This window comes from Pelmatolapia mariae, linkage group LG15, assembly GCF_036321145.2.
Source record: "Pelmatolapia mariae isolate MD_Pm_ZW linkage group LG15, Pm_UMD_F_2, whole genome shotgun sequence".
Lineage (NCBI taxonomy): Eukaryota > Metazoa > Chordata > Actinopteri > Cichliformes > Cichlidae > Pelmatolapia > Pelmatolapia mariae.
Window position 1 is genome coordinate 34,006,711 of NC_086240.1, and position 19,733 is coordinate 34,026,443.

General features: G+C 38.8%; 2 protein-coding genes across 2 annotated transcripts; one reads left to right on the forward strand and one right to left on the reverse strand.

The window, feature by feature from the left end:
* Nucleotides 1-1,676: 1,676 nt before the first annotated feature.
* Nucleotides 1,677-11,472, reverse strand: LOC134643457 (pyroglutamyl-peptidase 1-like). The gene is made up of 5 exons (XM_063495823.1): nt 11,331-11,472; nt 9,552-9,604; nt 8,419-8,535; nt 6,409-6,641; nt 1,677-5,557 (listed from the first exon to the last, which is right to left on the reverse strand). The coding sequence occupies exons 1-5, from the start codon at nt 11,362-11,364 to the stop codon at nt 5,362-5,364; spliced, it is 633 nt and encodes a 210-aa protein (XP_063351893.1). The 5' UTR covers nt 11,365-11,472; the 3' UTR covers nt 1,677-5,361.
* Nucleotides 11,473-12,788: 1,316 nt separating this feature from the next.
* On the forward strand, nt 12,789-18,905 carry lsm4 (LSM4 homolog, U6 small nuclear RNA and mRNA degradation associated). Its single transcript, XM_063495192.1, has 5 exons — nt 12,789-12,899; nt 13,418-13,459; nt 13,830-13,928; nt 15,020-15,200; nt 18,010-18,905. The coding sequence occupies exons 1-5, from the start codon at nt 12,897-12,899 to the stop codon at nt 18,126-18,128; spliced, it is 444 nt and encodes a 147-aa protein (XP_063351262.1). The 5' UTR covers nt 12,789-12,896; the 3' UTR covers nt 18,129-18,905.
* The last annotated feature ends 828 nt before the right edge of the window (nt 18,906-19,733 follow it).

A 19,733-nucleotide genomic window follows, 5' to 3' on the forward strand; every position in this document is an offset into this window, starting at 1 on the left:
AATCCATTAAAAATAGCAATACTAATACATATAATACTTCTAGCTCCTCGTCGATATTTTGACAGGTTTTTTTTCAGTTTGTTTTGTTTTGTTTTAATTTTTTAATACAAATTGCATGCTTCCCAATTTGTGTCCAAATCTGGTAAAAAAAATCTAATCTAATCGTGTTTTTAGTATGTTTTGTATGGCTAACAACGAGTAAAAACTCGGTCCCACGAGTTTATCATTGAGTTTTAGGTAATTACGTTAACAGCAAAATTGTTTAAAATAGTATCAACCAAGGCAGGGTCTGCTTAAGTAACTTAAATGTGAGCATTTAGATGGCCCCTATGCCAAAATGTATTTTAAAGAATTCAATCAAATGAGAGGTCTACGAGAGCACTGAGATATGAAGGTATGTACCAAAGAGGAATGAACGTTAATAGGAGTGAATGAGAGAGGCAGGTGGAAAGGTCAAGATGCAATGAGGAGGTGGGTGAGTTGAAATACTTGGGGTCGACCATGCAAAGCAATGGGCAGAGAGGTGAGAAAGAGTTAACATAGGATAAAGATGAATGTCAGGTGATTTTTCCACAGGTAATAGGTCTTGAATAATCAGGTCCTAACTTGTTTTAAAGATCTCACAGTACCATACCGCATAAATAGAGTATTTGTGGTTCTACTAGAGTTTCTAAAAGTGGAATGGGAAGAAGAGCCTTCATCTTTCAGGCCCCTCCACTATAGAACCAGCTCCCTGTTTGGATTCAGGAGACAGACACTCTCTCTACTTTGAATATTAAGCTTAAAACTGATTTTTTAAAAAGGTTATAATTAGGGCTGTATCAGGCAACCCTGAAATTTCCTTTAGTTACGCCGCAAAAGGCCTAGACTGCAGGGAGCTTCCCATGATACACTGTTTCTTCTTCAATCACCTCATTTTCACTCTTTGTGTTTATGCACCACTTTGCATTCAATCATTAGTTATTATTAATCTCTGGCTCTCTTCCACATTGGGTTTTTTGTCCCTTCTTCCTCTTCTTACCCCCAACTGGTCACAGGAGATGGCCACCTCTCCCTGAGTGTTTCTACCTGTTAAAGGGAGTTTTTCCTTTCTACTGTTGCCAAGTGTTTGCCCATAGGGCGTTGTCTGATTGTTGGGGATTTATTCCAGGGTCTTTATCTTCCAATATAATCTTCCAATGCTTTTTTGAATTGGTGCTATGTAAATAAAACAGAATCAAATGGAATTGGTGACAGGAGGATAGCAGCAAGAATGAAACGGAAGGAAAAAAAAAAGACAGGAGGCAGAAGTTGAGGCGACAGAGTTAAAGATAGTAACCAAGAGAATGATCAGGAGGCACAGCTTAGGCTGAATAGTTTGGAGACAAAGTTAGAGAAAAAGGCTGGGTATACTGGGATAGACCACAGAGAAGGATCATGGATGTAGTGATGGGCATGTGTGACTGAAGAGGATGCTAGAGATCTGATCTGATTAAGATATAGGCAACCTAACTTCTTCATAATATTGTGAGTTGTGACCCGTGTTTTGTGATGGTGAATCACAATCATGTAGATGTCATTAACAATAGAGTGGAGCCTCGTGGTAATAACTGTGACAGGCCTTTCATGGTCATTGTACCAACATGTCGATTACAAGGTTTCAATAGGAGTGAGTACTGAATGGAAAAGCACAAACATCACTTGTACTTCTTTTATTTCAAAGCCTTTCCTTTACAAAGCCAGGATTACTTACTGTAACAGTGCTTTGTTAATGAAGCTGACGAGCATACCTTTCAGAGGATACTCCCAAAACACAGGTAGAGCACACACTGATATTAAAAAAAAAAGAAAAAGAAAGTACTTTTTGAGGTAGCCACAAGGACAGCATCAGTACTACATCTCTGAACTGACCCACTGAGAATTAGTAAGGCCTTTTCATAAAACACATAACCAACATCAAGGCACAGGAGGGAGTTTGGGGTCAGAGGTCACCTCATATGTAAATTTGAGGCTTTAACTTTTGTGAGAAGAAATTCTGTTCTTACACAACTCTTTTTTTTTTTTAAACTTCTCTGCACACACAAAGTCACAAGGTAAAATATCAGCACCTAAAACAACATCAGAGATTTCTGAAACACCACAACCAAGAAATGAGCTGTGATAAAAAGTTTAGGTCTGAGATGGAATTCAGTTATGTTCAGCTCCGTGCTTCACTTTGTGATGTACAGAACAGCATTAAAACAAAATACAAAGCTAAAAACGGCAATTTACTCAAATTTAATGGCACCAACTTGCTTAATTATTACTGAAGCACTACACAGTGTCAGGTATTATGACATAAATACAGTGGTGTGAAATAGTGTTTGTCCCCTTCCTGATTTCTAAGTGTTTTACATATTTGTTATACTTGTCACCTATTAAACCAAGATAACCCGAGTAAATGCAAAATGCAGTTTTTACATGATGATTTCACTGATTAAGAGAGAGAAATTTCCAAAAGTAGTTGCCCCATGTGTTAATCATGAATTTACTGCGATTAACCAAATTTTTTGGAAAGCTGAGTTCAGTTTCACTAAATAGACTCAGGCCTGACTACTGGCAGACCTGTTGAATCAAAAAAACTCCTTAACTAGAATCTGTCTGACAAAGTGAAGCAGGTTAAAATATCTCAAAAAGCAACACATCATGCCACAATCTAAAGAAACACCTGAGCAATAAAGTCTGGGAAGGAATGCAAAGCCATGTCTAAGGCTTTGGGCCTCCAGTGAACCACAGTGAAAGTCATTATGTCATATGGAGTAGACTTGGAACAGTGGTGACGTTTCCCAGGAGTGACTGGCCCACCAAAATTACTCCAAGTGAACAGCAAGGACTCATCCAGGAGACCACAATAGAATCCAGAATAACATTAAAGAATCAAAGACTTCACGTCTAGTTAAGGTCACAGCTCATGATTCAACAATAAAACAGACTGGGCAAAAATGGCATCCATGGGAGAGTTCCAGGAGAAAACTACTGCTGACCAAAAACAATAGAAAGACTCATCTCACATCTGCCAAAAACATCTTGATCATCCCCGAGAGAGCTAGGAAAATGTTCTGTGCAGCATTTCAGAAAAGGAACATCATACCAACAGTAAAATATGGTGGTGGGCTGTTTTGGTGCCTCTGGGTCTGGAAGACTTGCTGTGCTAAATGAAACCAGGAATTCTGCCGTCTGCCAAAACATCCTGAAGGAGAATGTCCGGCCATCTGTTCGTGACCTTAAGCTGAAGCGCACTTGGGTTCTGAAGTAGGACAATGATCCAAAACACACCAGCAAGTCCAACTCTGAATGGCTTTGGAGTGGCCTAGGCAAAGTTAAAAAGGCAGTTCCTGCTCTAAAACCCTCCAGTGTGGTTGAATTACAACAATTCTATAAAGATGAGTGGGACAAAATTCCTCCACAGCACTGTAAAAGTCTCATTGCCAGTTATTGCAAACGCTTGATTGCAGTTGTTTCTAGTAAGGGTGGCCCAAACAGTTACTAGGTTTGGGTGGCAATCACTTTTTCCACACAGGGCCATGTAGGTTCCCCTAAATAATAAACACCTTCATTTAGAAACTGCATTTTGCATTTACTTGGGTCATCTATGCCTAATATTTAAATTTGTTTGATGATCTGAAACATTTAAGTGTGACAAACATACAAAAAAAAGGAAGCGAGCAAACACTTTTTCACACCACTGCAGATCTATCGTTGGGGCATGAACACTGTATTTAGCAGTATATAAATGATTACAGGCCAAAATTACTTGAACTGAAGCTGTGTTAGGTGTAGGCAGTCAGATTCTCAGGAGGCAGGGAGTGATCGAGATGACAAAACACAACAATCCAATTTTTTTTTAAAAAAAAGAAAAAAGAGCATTTACTCTGGGAGTGTTACTGTCATCGCCATGCATTCCTGCTCTACGTCCTAATCACCGTGAGGAAAAGGGTTGACAATGGAGGTCTAGAAAGCTACACAAGTTAAAGTGACAGAAAATAAAAACAAAACAGAAGCTTTCACATTGCTTGAGAAATGCTGTCCAAATTCCAGATTAAGTAAAACTGAAATACACAAGAAAAGAAAGAAAATAAGTGCTACAGAAAAGAAATGAGGCCCAATTCTGACTGAAAGCAAAGTCCAACTTCATCAAATCAGATTCTCAGATAAAATAAGCAGCTACACCTGATTTAATGACAGGAACGACAGAAAGTTAATCAAGGAAACAGTTAGAGCTGCACAACCACAAAAGAATGACTTCTAAAAGGTTTAAGATAAAATATGCAATGTCAAAGCAAGCAGGCATCCTCAGACACAAATCACAGCAAGTGTCACTATTTCACCATCCAGTGAGTCTGGGAGAGTCATGCCCAAAGTGCGCTTTAACAACAAGGCTACATGATATGAACTACTTCACTCTATATAACTCATCTGTTACAGTTTAATACATACTTTCTACAGTTAAAATCCAGTTGTGCAGCCTTGATGTATGACATAATTATCCCACTGAATCAATGAATGAGATCTGTGAAGTAACATTGCACATCCCGGGGCCAGATCTCAGTGGGGGAGGGTTGGAAAGAAGGGGGTGTTTCTGTCAGAACTGGGCCGACAAACTGGGGAAATGTGAGCTGGAACCAACCCGTTCCCTGATTTAAATAACCTTTGTCAAAGAAGGCAAATTTACAACTTCTTATAAAGAAAAAGGACTCAAGAAAACAATTCAATATAAATGAGAAAAGCACAGATAAGCTTTAGAATACAGAGAGGAGAATATGTGAAGGAAAATAAAATGAGCAGTTTACTGCTGGATGTTTCATATTAATCCATAATGCAGACTTTTATGTGTGCTACATGAAACCTATTGTGACCAACTAAGAAAAAAAAATCTGAGAAAGAACCATTCTGATTACAGTTTCCCCCAAATGTGTCTTCTATAATAATTTTAATAACCCTACCCCTATAAGGTGCATTATTAGGAGTCACATTTGGGGTTACAGGTTATAATATCCGCCACATTAGAGACCACCTGCTGCGACCGCATGTGAACAACACAAGCAGCATTTTGCTCCCGTGTTTATCTGGTTTTTCCTCACATTTTGCTCCAATGTCAGAATGCTTCCAGTTCTTTGAAAGCTTACGTTACAATGAGACCGTAACAGAATCAGGCCTAGCAAAGCAAGAAGCAAAGAAGCAAGACAAACTTTGAAAGCAGATTATACTGTGAAGTGTCATTATTACCAATTAAAGATACAGTTTAAAAAAAAAAGGGGGGGGGGAGGTTTGGCTACTTGTGATTAAGTGCAATTTCTCTTGTGTGGTAAGGGCTGGAGAGGCTAGTTGGCATATGGAGGTCACTTAGTGGAAGTGTTGTTGGCAGTGAATCTTCCCCTCAGCTTGGTCCATAAGCTCCAGCATCTCCTGGATGACGGCCTGCAGTGCACGACCCAGGTCTTCTTTACTGTAAGGCTTTCCAAGAGGAGGCACATGAATAAAGGCAGAGCGGCCGTGGCTCAGGTACAGAGAGGTGTAGTAGGTAAAATCACAGAGATACCTGTCAGAGAAGGGAGGATAGTATTTAATAAATGAAGAGACTGACTCCATAACACAAACAAACAACAAAACAGCATTTACATGACGCATACTCGCCTCTCAGCTGAGCCACTCAACTGTGCACATACCTTCAAAGAGCCCTAATCACTACCTGTCACACTGAAGCATTGTTATGTCACTGCTAGATCTTGACAGCAGTAAACATACTTTGCCTTTTCCCAAAGGCCAAACTGCATAATGTGACTACTGTTTATATCGTTACTGACAGCTGTCAGTGTATCAGAAACACTGCTGTTTGTGGCCTAGCGGAACAATTTCAGGCTGCCTTTGAAATGTAAAGCTTAAAGCTTCTCTCAAAACTTCTAGATTCGACTAAGACAGACTTTACTTCAAGTAAAGCATCAGTTTAGCAGCTTAAGTGCATTTATCACTGCAGAGTTAAAGCAACTAGCTAATTTGTCAGTCTAGTGTAGAAACTTTCAAAAACCCTAAATTCAAACCATGAGAAAAAATAAAAATAAAAAACTCCAGAAAGCTCAGATTCAAGTCAAGGTTCTCTGTCTGTTCATCACTAGGAACTTTGTTTTCGATCTGTCATTATAGTAAAAATAGTGATTACAGTTTCTTTCAAACATTTGCCACAAAAAAATATTAGTCAGGCTCCAATAATTGAACTTCAGTAAAAAAACGCTGATAAGGTCTCAGTATTTACAATCATAGCAACATATCTGTGCCGAGTTCTGAGCTAGCCATCTCTATTTAAAAGTACCGCCATGTGAGCAGTATATGCAACAGTTGGACGGATAAAGATACACAACTTGGTATAAGAGAAAAAACACATTAAATAATGACCTCCCGGCATCTCTAGAGACAGACACGGCTACTCCCAGCCCTGATGCATTCACTCTTTTGCAGACCGATTCCATGTCAATGATCGAGTTGATGCAGTCTGGGCCTCCAACAACACAGCACTGTGAATCAGGGCAGAAGCTGCTGTTGTCCAGGCCCTTGTAGCCGTGATTTCTTCCACACTTCTCCAGCGTGACAGTTGTGGCCATACCCGAAACTCCAACATGAACTACCAACTGTCCAACAAAGAAAACAATAAAAACACAAAGTCAGAATTACTAGACTATTGTAGGCTTCCCTTACACCTGAGGCATCCATGCTCTCGAAACAGGGCCTAGGATTATTTTACTGAAACAAAAAAAAGCAAGGAAACTCAAGATAAAAGCTCAAGCAGAATTTTACAATGTAGCCCCTTCATAGCAAGCTTTTAACAAAGGCACTTTCAATAGGGCTGGGTATCGTCACTGATTTCTAGAATCGATTCGTTTCCGATTCACAAGGTCCCGAATCGATTCGATCCACGATTCGATTCAATTTGATTAGATTTGATTTGTTTCAATTCGATTTGAATCTGGGAAATTTTGACAGTCAGAAATATTATAATTCAGATCAGTACATTAACATATTTTTGTATCTATAAAAAGGAAGCTGACACACGCAAGACTTTATCAAAGGTGTGAGCATCACAGCAGATGCCTTTGTGTCAAAGTAGCTGAAGATAAAACAGAAAAACATGAAGGTGGTTTTCCTGGCCTGGGATTTTATAAAAATATTCTGCAGTACATCAAAAACGAAAGAAAACCATTAATCAACATATGAACGTTACCTCTGAAGTTACAGCGGTTTTATTAGAGACACGGCTAAGCGTTCTGCATTTTGCATAATTTTAAAAAGTTTAAATTTGTTCAGTATTGAACGGCAGAAATTAGGTTTTCTTTTCGGAAGTATGTAAAACGAAAAAAAGAACAGCGGCCGACATCGCTGTAAACAACGGTAGACTTGTGCGTAACAAGCAAGCGAATAATGCAGAAAACAGATTTTTAGACGGGAAACTGTTCTTGAAGTACACAGAGAGAGAGAGAGAGAGAGAGAGAGCTGTGCATGAAGTGTGATTTTATTGTGGTGGAAGCAAAACAGTAAAAGTAAGAGTGAATTCATGTTTATGTGAAGCGTAGTTTGGATCTTCTTTTGCTGCTGGTTCAGTCAATATTGTTTGGAGAGTGATAAAACTAACAGCTTTAGAATCAGCGCAAAAAGGGCGTGAACACAAAGCGCAGAACCGCGCATCAGAATCAGCGAGCTGTCGGCTTTCAGCCCCGACCGTGTCCGTGCCGTCAGGTGAGAAAGGCGACATCTCACTGATTCTGATCTGCGGGTCCGCGCTGTGTGTTTACGTCTTTGTGCAGAATCCGTGTACCTGCTCTCATTTACTGTCTTAGCTGTTTGGTGGTTGTTGAAATTTAGTGAGGTTTCACCTGAGATTCTGGCATTTCGGGCAAAATAAATTTATATGAAAAGATCGATTCAGGATTTTAATGAATCGATTTCACGTTATCCAAGCCAGAATTGATTTTAATCGATAAATCGATTATAAAAACCCACCCCTAACTTTCAAGCCCATAATTCATCGGATTGTTCACTGGGGCTTCTACCTCTTAAAGCAGTGGTCCCCAAGCCCCGGGCCATGGACCGGTTGTTTGGTACCGGGCCGCAAGAGTTGAGGCTCGGGTGTGAAATTCATGGTTTCAGTTTTTAGCGCTATTTTTTATTTTTTTTTAAATAGTTTTTATCGTTAACTCAGTGTCCCTGGGTCTTTTCCCTTGTGTTATGAATAACTCTTCTTTTTTTGGTACTGGTACTGGTTTTATTTTGTTGTATTTATCTGCAACACCTTAAAGGCCGGTCCACGAAAACACTGTCGGACATAAACCGGTCCGTGGCACAAAAAAGGTTGGGGGACGGCAGTCTTAAAGCGCGATAATGCTGTCAGGTTAAATTAGGCTCTCCTCTTACCAGTGGATGATGCTGCTTCCATAATGAAGGAACCAAACTCTGGACTTGTTGGTACTCAACAGGAACCTCGTGTACATGCAGATCCACATCACTGCCCAGCCCGAGCTTCTTCAGTTCCTGTCAGAGTAAAATTAAAACCTGAAGTTTAGAAATCATTCCACATGTTGAAACATCAGTTTCAGCTTCTTCTGTTAAATTTAGATAACTTACAAAAATTGCAGTAGATAAGCCATGAAATGCATTCGTCATGCGGAGCGACGCGCTGTGGCGACCCCTTGTGAATAAAAGAGCAGCTGAAAGTAGCTTTACAGGATACTGTAGGCTGCCTCCTTTGCCTGTGCTCTTATCACTTTTACTTCATGCTCACTGACAGCTAATTTCCCTGCAAAATATGTCTCCACAAATTTGGAATTTTTGGTCACTTGGGAAATATATTTCACTCCCTGTATGCCTCGTCTCTTAAAAAAATGAAAAATCTCTTAATGCTTTGCCATTCCCAAATGGTATAATTTTACAGTCAACTTGGCAAACAGAATGAACAAATACTTCAACCCCAAACCCAGGCTTCTTCAAAAGCAAAATCAAGAAATAAAATATGCCAAACACTGACTTCACATATAAAAACAAACAAATCTGTATCAAATTCAAAGCCAGTAACCCAACAGCTCCCCCAGTCTCCCTGCAGGACAAATAGCCCTGGACACTGACCTCCCAGCTGTATTGAAAGGAGGCTTATTTGACCACGTCTGTGACCCTGCCACAATGTGCCCTTTTGTTTGCCTTTAATATCCTTATCAAGTCCGTCTAGACACCCTGACAACTACCATCATCCCCCCACACAAAACCTCTGATGAACACTGCTACATAGTACGAAGCCGGCCGGCAGCCGGCAGCATCACAGAGCTGCCGCACGGACATCTTCCAAGTGTCGGCAAAAACGACAAAAATGCCGACAAGTTTAGTATAAAGAAATATATATATCCAACACCGTCACATACTTTAACTATATGGCACATTAACTTGTATCAAATACAGACTTTTTAAAAAATAATTTAAGTGTAAATACTAATTATGCAAATTATTACCTCTTTATTAGATGCTGAAACAAACAAACAAAGAAAGCCAATAAATACCTGTACTGCTACCCAGCTGGCGTTGACAGTGTGCTCTCCAAATGGCCCGAAACCTGCAAAAGATGTCAGCTGCTGAATTAATGTGGATTATGTTTGTGGTGTCTGCAAAAACAGCCATTTTTATAAGACTGATTTATTTTTTTTTAAATAATTCTACTGATACGACCTTAAATGTAGTTTCTGATTGAAAAAGGGGCTGTTAAAGATTTGGGTTGACTGCGAGATGCTGATTTGCAATATAAAGGTATACATTTAGTCTTTTATGTCAAATGCAACATCCTTTTCAGTAGCATGACTGAGATGTAATTGCCTGTTATTTGAGATTATAAACTGTTGTTCTGAAGAATGCACCTCATTATTAATAAAATAAAGACCCCCTGATGCACAACTGCAAATGAAAAACTGTAAAATCTCAGCAGCCCATGGAAATTCACTCAGGACTGTTTATATAAGGCTCTATCACTGATTCCCCCGCCCCACTGTCTATCCTAGGGTCACTGGGTCCCTGGGGGTTGGGTGGAGAGGGGATCAGTCTGTCTGACAGGCTGCTGAAAAAGAGCAGAGTGAGGGGCCGGCAGCTGCCAGCCAGCCTGCTATTGTGAAGGTGCTGTTCCCAGGCAATCTACACTTCTCCTATCAGCTGGGGAGACGCGTTTCTGCACCCCTTTGTGTCTGTAAATAGCAAATTAATGTGTCTGTTCTGCCAAACCTCACCATTTAACACTGCTGTTTGCACTAACAAAAATATGTTCATGTAGCTGGACTTGAAATTGCGTCGGAGTGTGATTTAGATAAACAAATATGTGCATACACAGTACTTGTTATATTAACAAGTATTATAAATTGGTGATTATTACATAGGGATGTAACTTTGAATCACAAGTGATGCAAAATAAGTTTTCTGAAATAAAACACAGAGACTGGTTGATGAACAGCAGCTCTAGGTCCACGCTAGCATACCATAATGCAAAATAATGAGATTAAACAGGATGAGCTAGCATAAAGAAACTCATTCAATAACTTATCAATAGTGGAACCTAGTCCCTGTTTGGGAATAGGATATGTATTTTTAGCCACAGATCTATAAAGGCATCACACACAACAATTGGACAGGACGATACAAATAATTCAAAGCAATAAAGAATAAAAAAACAATAATTTAGGCTAAAGGTTTCATTATTAAAATCTCTCTGTATTGTGCTTTCACCTTTATCTATTGTTCATCTGTCTATATTTTGTAGATTACTGACATAACTCCTATGATATCAGATTTTTTTTAAACTGAAATAATTTCAATAATGTCCCAAGTCACAACTAACAACATCTAATATTTATGAAAATATATGCATTATTACCTTTGCTGCCATATGGTATTGTGCTCATTATTAGTGACTAACACTTCAGATGAACACGGGCTATTTGAAAGCATTTAGAAACAAATATTATACCGTGTCCATAGAGCAAAACAAATGTGTAGACAACACAATAGGCGCTTGTTTTTGGAGGAGTAATTTGTTTACTGTCTGCGGCCTTTCAACTGAAGTCATCTAAAACAATGGTGAGACCACCGAACCGGTCTGTAGCGTGTAACTATTCAATAATGCCTCCCCCCAAAACTCTAAAGGGTCAAAACTCCCACAAAACTACTCGTTTCTTTCTGTACAGTTGCAACAGAGTGGAGCAGGAACGACCTGACGCCATTAATGGAGCAGCTTTAGTCTCCTCAACTTTTCCTCAACAGACAAAAGAGACAACGACAGCGGATAAAAGATCCCAAACCTGTAACGACCACAGCCCGTTTACTGTTATCCATCTCCCGTCCCGTTCACGAGGAACCGTTGCCTCTTTTTCTCGGTCTTTACTTTGAACAGGGTTAGAACGAGAGTCTAACCCGCAGAGCTGACGGCTCCTTCTCCCACACACAAACCAAACCGGAGGTACTCCCTCCTTCCGCAGGCAGCCTAAGACGTGACGTGATTACGTCAGCAAAACCCCCGAAAAGCTACAAAAATGTATACAAAGGCAATATACATTTTTGAAAGATTTTTTAAATTGCTCATTTATTTATTTGTTTAATTAAAAAAATATAAATCCATTCATTCCCTGCGCTAAAGATGTAACTTCAAAAATGAATATTATTTTCATTTTCTATTAAACTATTTACATTACTGTGCAAAGGTCTTGAGCTACCCGTTTTTCTTTATATTTTGCAAGTAAAATGGGAAATAGGTGCAGATATATATTGAAGCATGTGCAAACATACATGAAAATAAAGAATATAAAGCAAAAAACAGAGTCTATACAATTCTAACCAGCATGAAAGTCAATATTTACCTTTATTCTTCAACACAACTTGAACTCTATTAAGCTTTCTCGTGACCTTTTTTAATATGGCTGTTTTATACTTAAATGATATAGGTCAGTGTAAGTGGTATAAGAAAGAAAGAAAAAAACAAAAAGCATTTCTCTGAAAATGGTCAACTGGACTGTAAATGTTAAAAAGCAACGAATTTCTAAGGAAAAACTTTGAAAGACCTTCAGAAAACCTGGAGAGCTGTTGCTAATAACTGCTTTAAAATAAGAAGAAAATGGTTATGGTTGTATTCTACATTATAATGATGAACAATGTGTTGAACTCAGTGTGTTTTTGGCTGTTGACCTGCTTTTGGATTTCATGTAAATCGTGTGTCTCATATCTGAAAACTTTTCAGTTATTTGGATCATTCTCCTCCACTTCCCAGTGTATTTGTTGACTTTAACAATCAATAGTTTCAAACAATTGGTAAGGGACTAAAAATGTAAGAAGAAAGAAGAATAAAATTCTTTAAATAACTCATCTAACTGTTTGCTCACCACCAGAACGCCATACAGTCTCCGGTTACCAGTTTTAAAATCTGGGAGAAAACATGGTTCAGATAAAGGGGATTCTCTGCTAAATTAAACACCCACTGGTAAACTATTTTTGTAACTAAAACAAATTAAGTATACCTTAAGTATATCTTGGGAATAGGAGAGATGCAGCTAAAATAAAAAAAATGCAATTTTAATTTTCTATCTGATTATTTTGATATTTTTTTATTTATTCTTATTCCTATCCCTTTAAAGTGGCAAACACGAAAAGAGATCTCGAGTGCATATGGAAGAAATACACATTTTAATCTTCGCACAGTTCGTGTTCATTTAATATTGGAAATGCGTGTTTCTGACAGTAGAGGGCAGCATCATATAATACAGCCATGAATGCGCCTCGCCGCACCGGAAGACAAAGAATAACAGTAGGTGGGAAAATCGTGTTAGCAAGTAAGACACTAAAAGAAAAAAAGAAACCATCAAGAAACCATCAAAATGGTGAGTTGTTAAAACTTTTATGCTCTTCAGTGGCACTGAGTGCTAGATTTTCAGCTAGCATTCTCAGTGCTAGCAGCATCGCCTTGCTTCTCTATACTCGGTACGTTAGCTATGTGAAGTTAGCTTAGCAGCTAAATTAAGCATCGTTTACGTAAACTAGTTGTTTTTAAATAAGTGCAGGCTTAACACATAGCTTTAGAAAGCTTTTAGGTCATGCTCAACGTGCTGAGGCGGGGATTTATAATCTCGTTTAGCTCCATACTCTTGCAGTTTTAAGGTTACTGACTGTTCATAGGAGTCGGTGAGTAAACGACGTAGACCTGAAGGCACTCTTAAAAAACCTGAACATAAGAGCACCTTCATGTCTTTACGCCAAACACCGTGGCTATGGAGACGTTTTCTTTGGAATAAAACACTCCTGGCTGTTTTATGTACTCTCGCTTCAGTGCTCACTTCGGTAAATGCTGTTGATTACACACGTTTCGCCATGTTTGACCTGCTTCTCTGTTGTTTTGCAGCTTCCCCTGTCTCTGCTGAAGACTGCCCAGAACCACCCTATGGTGAGACTAACGTGGACCATGTATACAATTTTATATAACAGGCTGTAAAATAATAATAGTCATGAGGAGAGAAAGTGACATCTCAAGATTTCTTACATGTAGAAAGCAGTGAATTGTAAGTGTGTGAGCAGAAAATGATTCAGGTTTCTTTTGAAATTTATACTGTATATAATTGTGGCTTCAGCTCTGACTGTCTCATTTTATTTTGCTAAACTATCGCCAGTCCTAATTTCTTTTTAGAACTTTAATTGGCACAAGTTCAGTTTATTTTTTGTAGTGAGTATTGAAACTTTTAATACAGCTCTGAATTCTGAAAACATTCTAAGACAAGCTTTCCCCCACCCCCACCCCTCATCTTTTCTCTCTGTAGTTGGTGGAGCTGAAGAATGGAGAGACGTACAACGGTCACCTGGTCAGTTGTGATAACTGGATGAACATCAACCTGAGAGAAGTCATCTGCACATCCAGGGTAACACTGACCTTGCTCTTACAATAAAGCTCTAGATTAATGACTGATGGTTAGAAAAGACAGTTTTCAGTGATTACTTGAAGCTGTCATTGATGTGTGCAGAGTTATCATCATAGCCCTGCTTTTCTCTAACTAGGGCTGTTCGATATAACGATATATATCGGATGACGATATAAAAACGTCTATCATTTCATTTTACGTTATCGTTTGTTTCGTGGTGTCGCAAAATAAACAGTTTACGTCAATATTTTAGTGGCTATATTAATTTCTTAAAGTTCTCTCTTTCTCTTATATTTAAAATAACCGCACTACAGACGGATAAGAGCCTGTTATTATGCGTTGTCGTTAAAACCATCGCGTGTCCGCTTGTTTATTTTCCACATAAACCTTTCAGAATAAAGCTCAAGGTCCTGTTGAGACTTTTCAAAATACACTGAATCACGTGAAAGAGTATGCAGAGTATTTACGGATGAGAAGCAAAAAAGAGCCGTCAGGTGCTAAAAAGATAAACCTTAGTCTCAAACGTTAGAACAGGCTTTTCCCCGCAGCACGCTGTGTAATAAATACTCACAAAGAAAACGGCGGCCGTTACAACTTATGTCTAAAAATGTATAGTTTCATGCATCGGTTAAAACATTCGACTCCAGGTACAGGACGACCAGCTGGAAACACTTCACGCAAGTTGAGCCGCCTGAGATTCACAGAATTTTCAGAAAATGTAAAAATTTTGTGATTTATATCGTTATCGGACGATAGATGTCTTATATCGGGATATGAGATTTTGGTCATATCGGACAGCCCTATCTCTAACTGTTCCAAAAACACTGATTTGGACTGAGCCACACATTATTCTAGCTAAATAGCTACATGGAATTTTGAATGGGAAACAGGAATGAGAGTGAACTTCTGGATTTTTTTTCTCCTTTTGCTGTAAATACACTACTAAAGTATTGTTTCAGTACAGATATTTCTATATATGTAGCTGTTTGTTCTTATGAGACAGTGCTTTTTTTTTTTTTTTTTTTCTTTTAATCTTGAGTTAATTGTTAAGCCAATCTGATGAACCGACATCCCCACTCCACCTCTCACAGGATGGAGATAAGTTCTGGAGAATGCCTGAGTGCTACATCCGAGGAAGCACCATCAAATATCTGCGAATCCCAGATGAAATCATCGATATGGTGAAGGAGGATGTGGTGTCGAAGGGGCGTGGACGTGGAGGCGCCCAGCAGAACAAACAGCAGGGCAAAGGAAGAGGAGCAGGTGGCCGAGGTGAGTGGAAGCAGCTTTTGTTGTTTGTGCTGGATGTCTTAATAAACATGGGACAGTATTGAGTATTGTTTCCACATTTCTGTCAGTTCTTTCCAGAGTGTTCATAAATTAACAAATTTACACCTGATAAGTGTAAAAATGAATTATCTAAGTTCAACTTTAATTTCACTGAGGTTAAAGAATTATCGAATCCCTAACCAATCTAGGAACCCATGACTATTATTGTAATCATAGCTGAAATTTCTGACAGCTTCTACCACATACATTTATGCATGATTTGACCAACAGGAGCCTCATAATTTTTTCTTGTAAGTAGTGCTGGGCGATATGGAAAAAATATTTATCACGATATGAATTATTTTATATCACGATAACGATATATATCACGATATACCACCTGACCTGTGGTCATCTGGAAAGTATGCAGTCTGTAAGCAGCGAGTGGAGAGGGTGCAGTCTTTGTTTTGAGTTACTGTAAAGTATGTCGCAAATCCGGGTGCACGTAAAGCAGCACCATGTTGCAAAACCACAAGACAGAGTTTCTTTGCGAAAAATATCATTTTTTTATACTTTATTTTCTCTTGCATAAAGTTAAGAGCATGTATAGTGAGAAGACAACACTAATATATTAGCCACAGGCTATTTAACCCTTTACGACCTACCATAGAACCAAGTCCGCCAGAGCTTATCTTTACATTTATTTATTTTGAGTGTCTTCATAGTTTTATTTTTGAGATACACAAATTTTTATATATAAATGAAAATAAATTAATGCAAATTTGCAAAAACACAGCATGTGCATCAAAATAAACTATTTCCAACAGTGTAATTTGACTTCTAAGCATCCCAGAAACGATACAGAAAAGCATAAAGTCAAACATGACTTTTAAAAACACCAACATAGACTTTGAAGCTTAAAAAACTACATTTTCCGCGAAAGTGACGTCACTTCCGGTTTCGGACAGGTAATGGCGGACATGCGATAGTTCGCGCTGACTTACATTCCAACGTAGGAAGTGTTATGAACAGCTGATCGGATTGGCAAAGCGTGTTTCTGGAATATTATGTTTTTGTTGCTGCAAGTGCTTTTTATGCAATTTTTGCAAAGCCATATGTGGAAGGAAACCGTGACCTAGGGCAAGCTAATGGAATAAGATATAAGTACAACTCCTACGGTTTCATATTCAAAAAAAAAAAAACATTATTGCGCTACCTTATGTGGTTCTAGTTCTACAGGGATTTAAAAATAGTTAGGGAAAACGGAGTGTGCCTGCTCCGACCGGTTGTAAAGGGTTAATGATATATTTTATGTAATAATTTGTAAAATTCGGGTCAGAAACGATAGAAACGATAGAAGACAAATGGCACGATAGACACTTTTCTATCGTCCACACGATATATATCGTCATATCGCCCAGCACTACTTGTAAGTGTTTAATTTAAAGTCTTTTCATATCTACTACCTTCCTTTTTTGTTTAAAAAAATTTTGGGGGTTTGAAGGATCTATGTTAACTTAAGATACACTCTTGAAAGTCTGTACTGCTAGAGCAGTAGTACCAGATTTTTCCCTATTTCCCTAGACCTAGCTAAGGTACTTTTCTTAGAAAATGGAGTTTTAATTCCCAAGTGCATCTTTCACCCCCGATTTTCTTTTTCCTCTGACAAACCTGTGATAGTCAGGTGTGAGGCATTTCCAGTTATTAAACGTATATTGGTCTTTACTTGGTGTTGGTGGCAGGTTCTTTATAACTTTACATTTTTTCTGTTTTCAATGATACATACTAGTGGTGCAACGGATCAAAAATCTCACGGTTCGGATCGGATCACAGTTTTAAATCACGGATCGGATCAATTTTCGGATCAGCAAAAAAAGAAAAAAGACAAAGATTTAACATTTGCGTATTCACTTATTGAAGTATTTCTTGCCTGTTAAAAACATTCAACTCAAGACTCATTCCACGCAATTATTAAAAAAAAAAAAGAAAAAAAAAAAGGTTCAATATAGGGCAGTATAGGGCTTTGTATCTACCACTCAATTCAATTTTATTTATAAAGCGCCAAATCACAAAAACAGTTGCCTCAAGGCGCTTTATATTGTAAGGTAGACCCTACAATAATACATACCGCTCATTATATCGCACTCCGCTGTGATATAATGAGCTGTCACGGTCACGTAGCTTTCCGTTGCCCTGGAGGTCCACCCATTTGTAGTAGTTAGGGCAACAGAAGATGCTTGGGACAGTTCAGCCATAACTTTAAACTTCTCCTGCTCATACATGCTTGGAACGATCTTGCCACTAAAGTGGACGCGCAACGGGATATCATAGCATGGCTCAAGCACGTTCATCATAGTTTAAACCCCTTGTTTTGCACAACGGAATACGGCCTCCCGTCTGCAGCTAAACACCCCAATAGCTTTTGTAATAGCTTTAGCCCGGTCGGACTGGGCAGCAAAGGGCTGCTTAAATACCGCAAACTCCTCTGCTCCTCCACTTGGACCGCTAGCACTGGCCATAACTATCGCTTGACAGACCCACCACGCGCACCATACACATACTTTTTTTTCTTCTTTTTCGAATCTTCTGATCACGTGCATGCCGAACCATGGAGTGGGATCGGTTCGGATTACGGATCAAACGTGATCCGTTGCACCACTAATACATACCAATTCTCCTTAACTGCATTATTAATTTTATGTATTTTTTTCTATCAATTTTAAATATTAAGATTTGGTCATGTTTACAGGGGATTGGGAATACTTTCTGTTACCTGATCTAACACAGACTTTCTCTTGTATCTTCTCTGTAGGTCTGTTTGGCAGCCGTGGCCGAGGGATGACTGGCCCTGGTCGGGGTCAGCAGCAGCAGCAGCAGCAGCAGTCGGATAAGAAACCAGGAAAACCACAGGGAATGAAGAACCAGCACTGAAGGACGACGCTGCACCTCTGACAACATCCTGTTAATCATTGATTCTTCCTTCTGCACATGAAGAAAAAAAGTCTCTGTGGTGTGTTTTTTCTGCTGTGATCTTTGTTAGGACTGATTGTCACAGAAATCTCACTGTGAGACGTTAAGAGAAGCCGTGCTTTTGCACTGAATTTTGTTTTTTAACATCTGGAAGTTGATATTAACATTTTTTTATGAAGATGCCAGTGTATCGGCCAGAGCTGGCAGACTCCTCCTTTAGCATCAGTTTGTATATCGTTATAACAAGAACATTTTGTATCATAAACCACATTATCTAAATTCCACTTTGCGTCTGTTGGTACACTGGGAAAACGTTTTTACTTTTAGTTTTTGGCGGTTGTCTCCTCAGGTGTAGTTTTCATGGTGTAGTGGCCCATCTTCTGTTGCATGAATACTTTGTTTTCCTTGTTGTTTGTGAAGTTTTGTGGTTTGAGACCTTTCTTTTTTGTATGCTTGCTCCGCTGTCGGGTCAGTCACAGCAGGTGAACAGCAGACTGATAACCAGGAGACACAAATTCAGTCCCTGTAAATTAACACTTCTGTTAAAGCGTTTGTAAGACAACCAGTTAGGATATCCAGACAAAAAGATTCTCATATTCTTAAGTCTGAAATGGATAGAGTCCAACATGTGACATGTTGGTTGGGTTTCATTTTATTTTTGTAACAAAAGACGATATTGTAATTTATTTACAGGAGAACATGAGAATAAAACAGCTTTTGTTAAAGGAGTTGTAATTATTAAGTAGTCCTCATGTCTGAGTCTGTTTTCTGCTCAGGGTCTTGTTCAACATTCTAGTGAATTAAGGAGTGCTGATATCAAGCTTTTCTAGTCTGAATAGTCAAAGTGCATTAATTCATACAGTGATTTATTCTATGCCTTTTGGGGCCTTTTAAGTAATGGACCTACCTACCTACCTTCTGAGCCATAGGTACCACCACCTAGATATATACAGGTGAAACTCAAAAAGTTAATTTAAGTAATTCAACTCAAAAGGTGAAACTAATATATGATATAGACTCAGTACATGCAAAGCAATATATTTCAAGCCTTAATTTGTTATAATTTTGATGATTGTGGCTTATAGTTTATGAAAACCCCAAATTCAGAAGCTCAGAAAATCAGAATATTGTAAAAAGGTTTAATGTTGTAGGCTCAAAGTGTCACACTCTAATCAGCTAATGAATCCAAAACACCTGCAATGGCTTCCCAAGCCTTTAATGGTCCGTTAGGCTGGTTCAGTTCAATAGGAATCACAAGCATGGGGAAAACTGCTGACCTGACAGTTGTGCAGAAAACCATCATTGGCAGCCTCCATAAGGAGGGAAAGCCTCAAAAGGTAATTTCGGAAGAAGGTGGATGTTCCCAAAGTGCTGTATCAAAGCCCATTAATAGAAAGGTGCACAAGCATCAGGGATGACTACAGCCTGGAGAAGATTGTCGGGAAAAGGCCATTTAAATATGTGAGGGACCTTCACAAGGAGTGGACTGAGGCTAGAGTTAGTGCATCAAGACCTGCCACACAGACACAGATCCTGGACATGGGCTTCAAATGTCATATTCCTCTT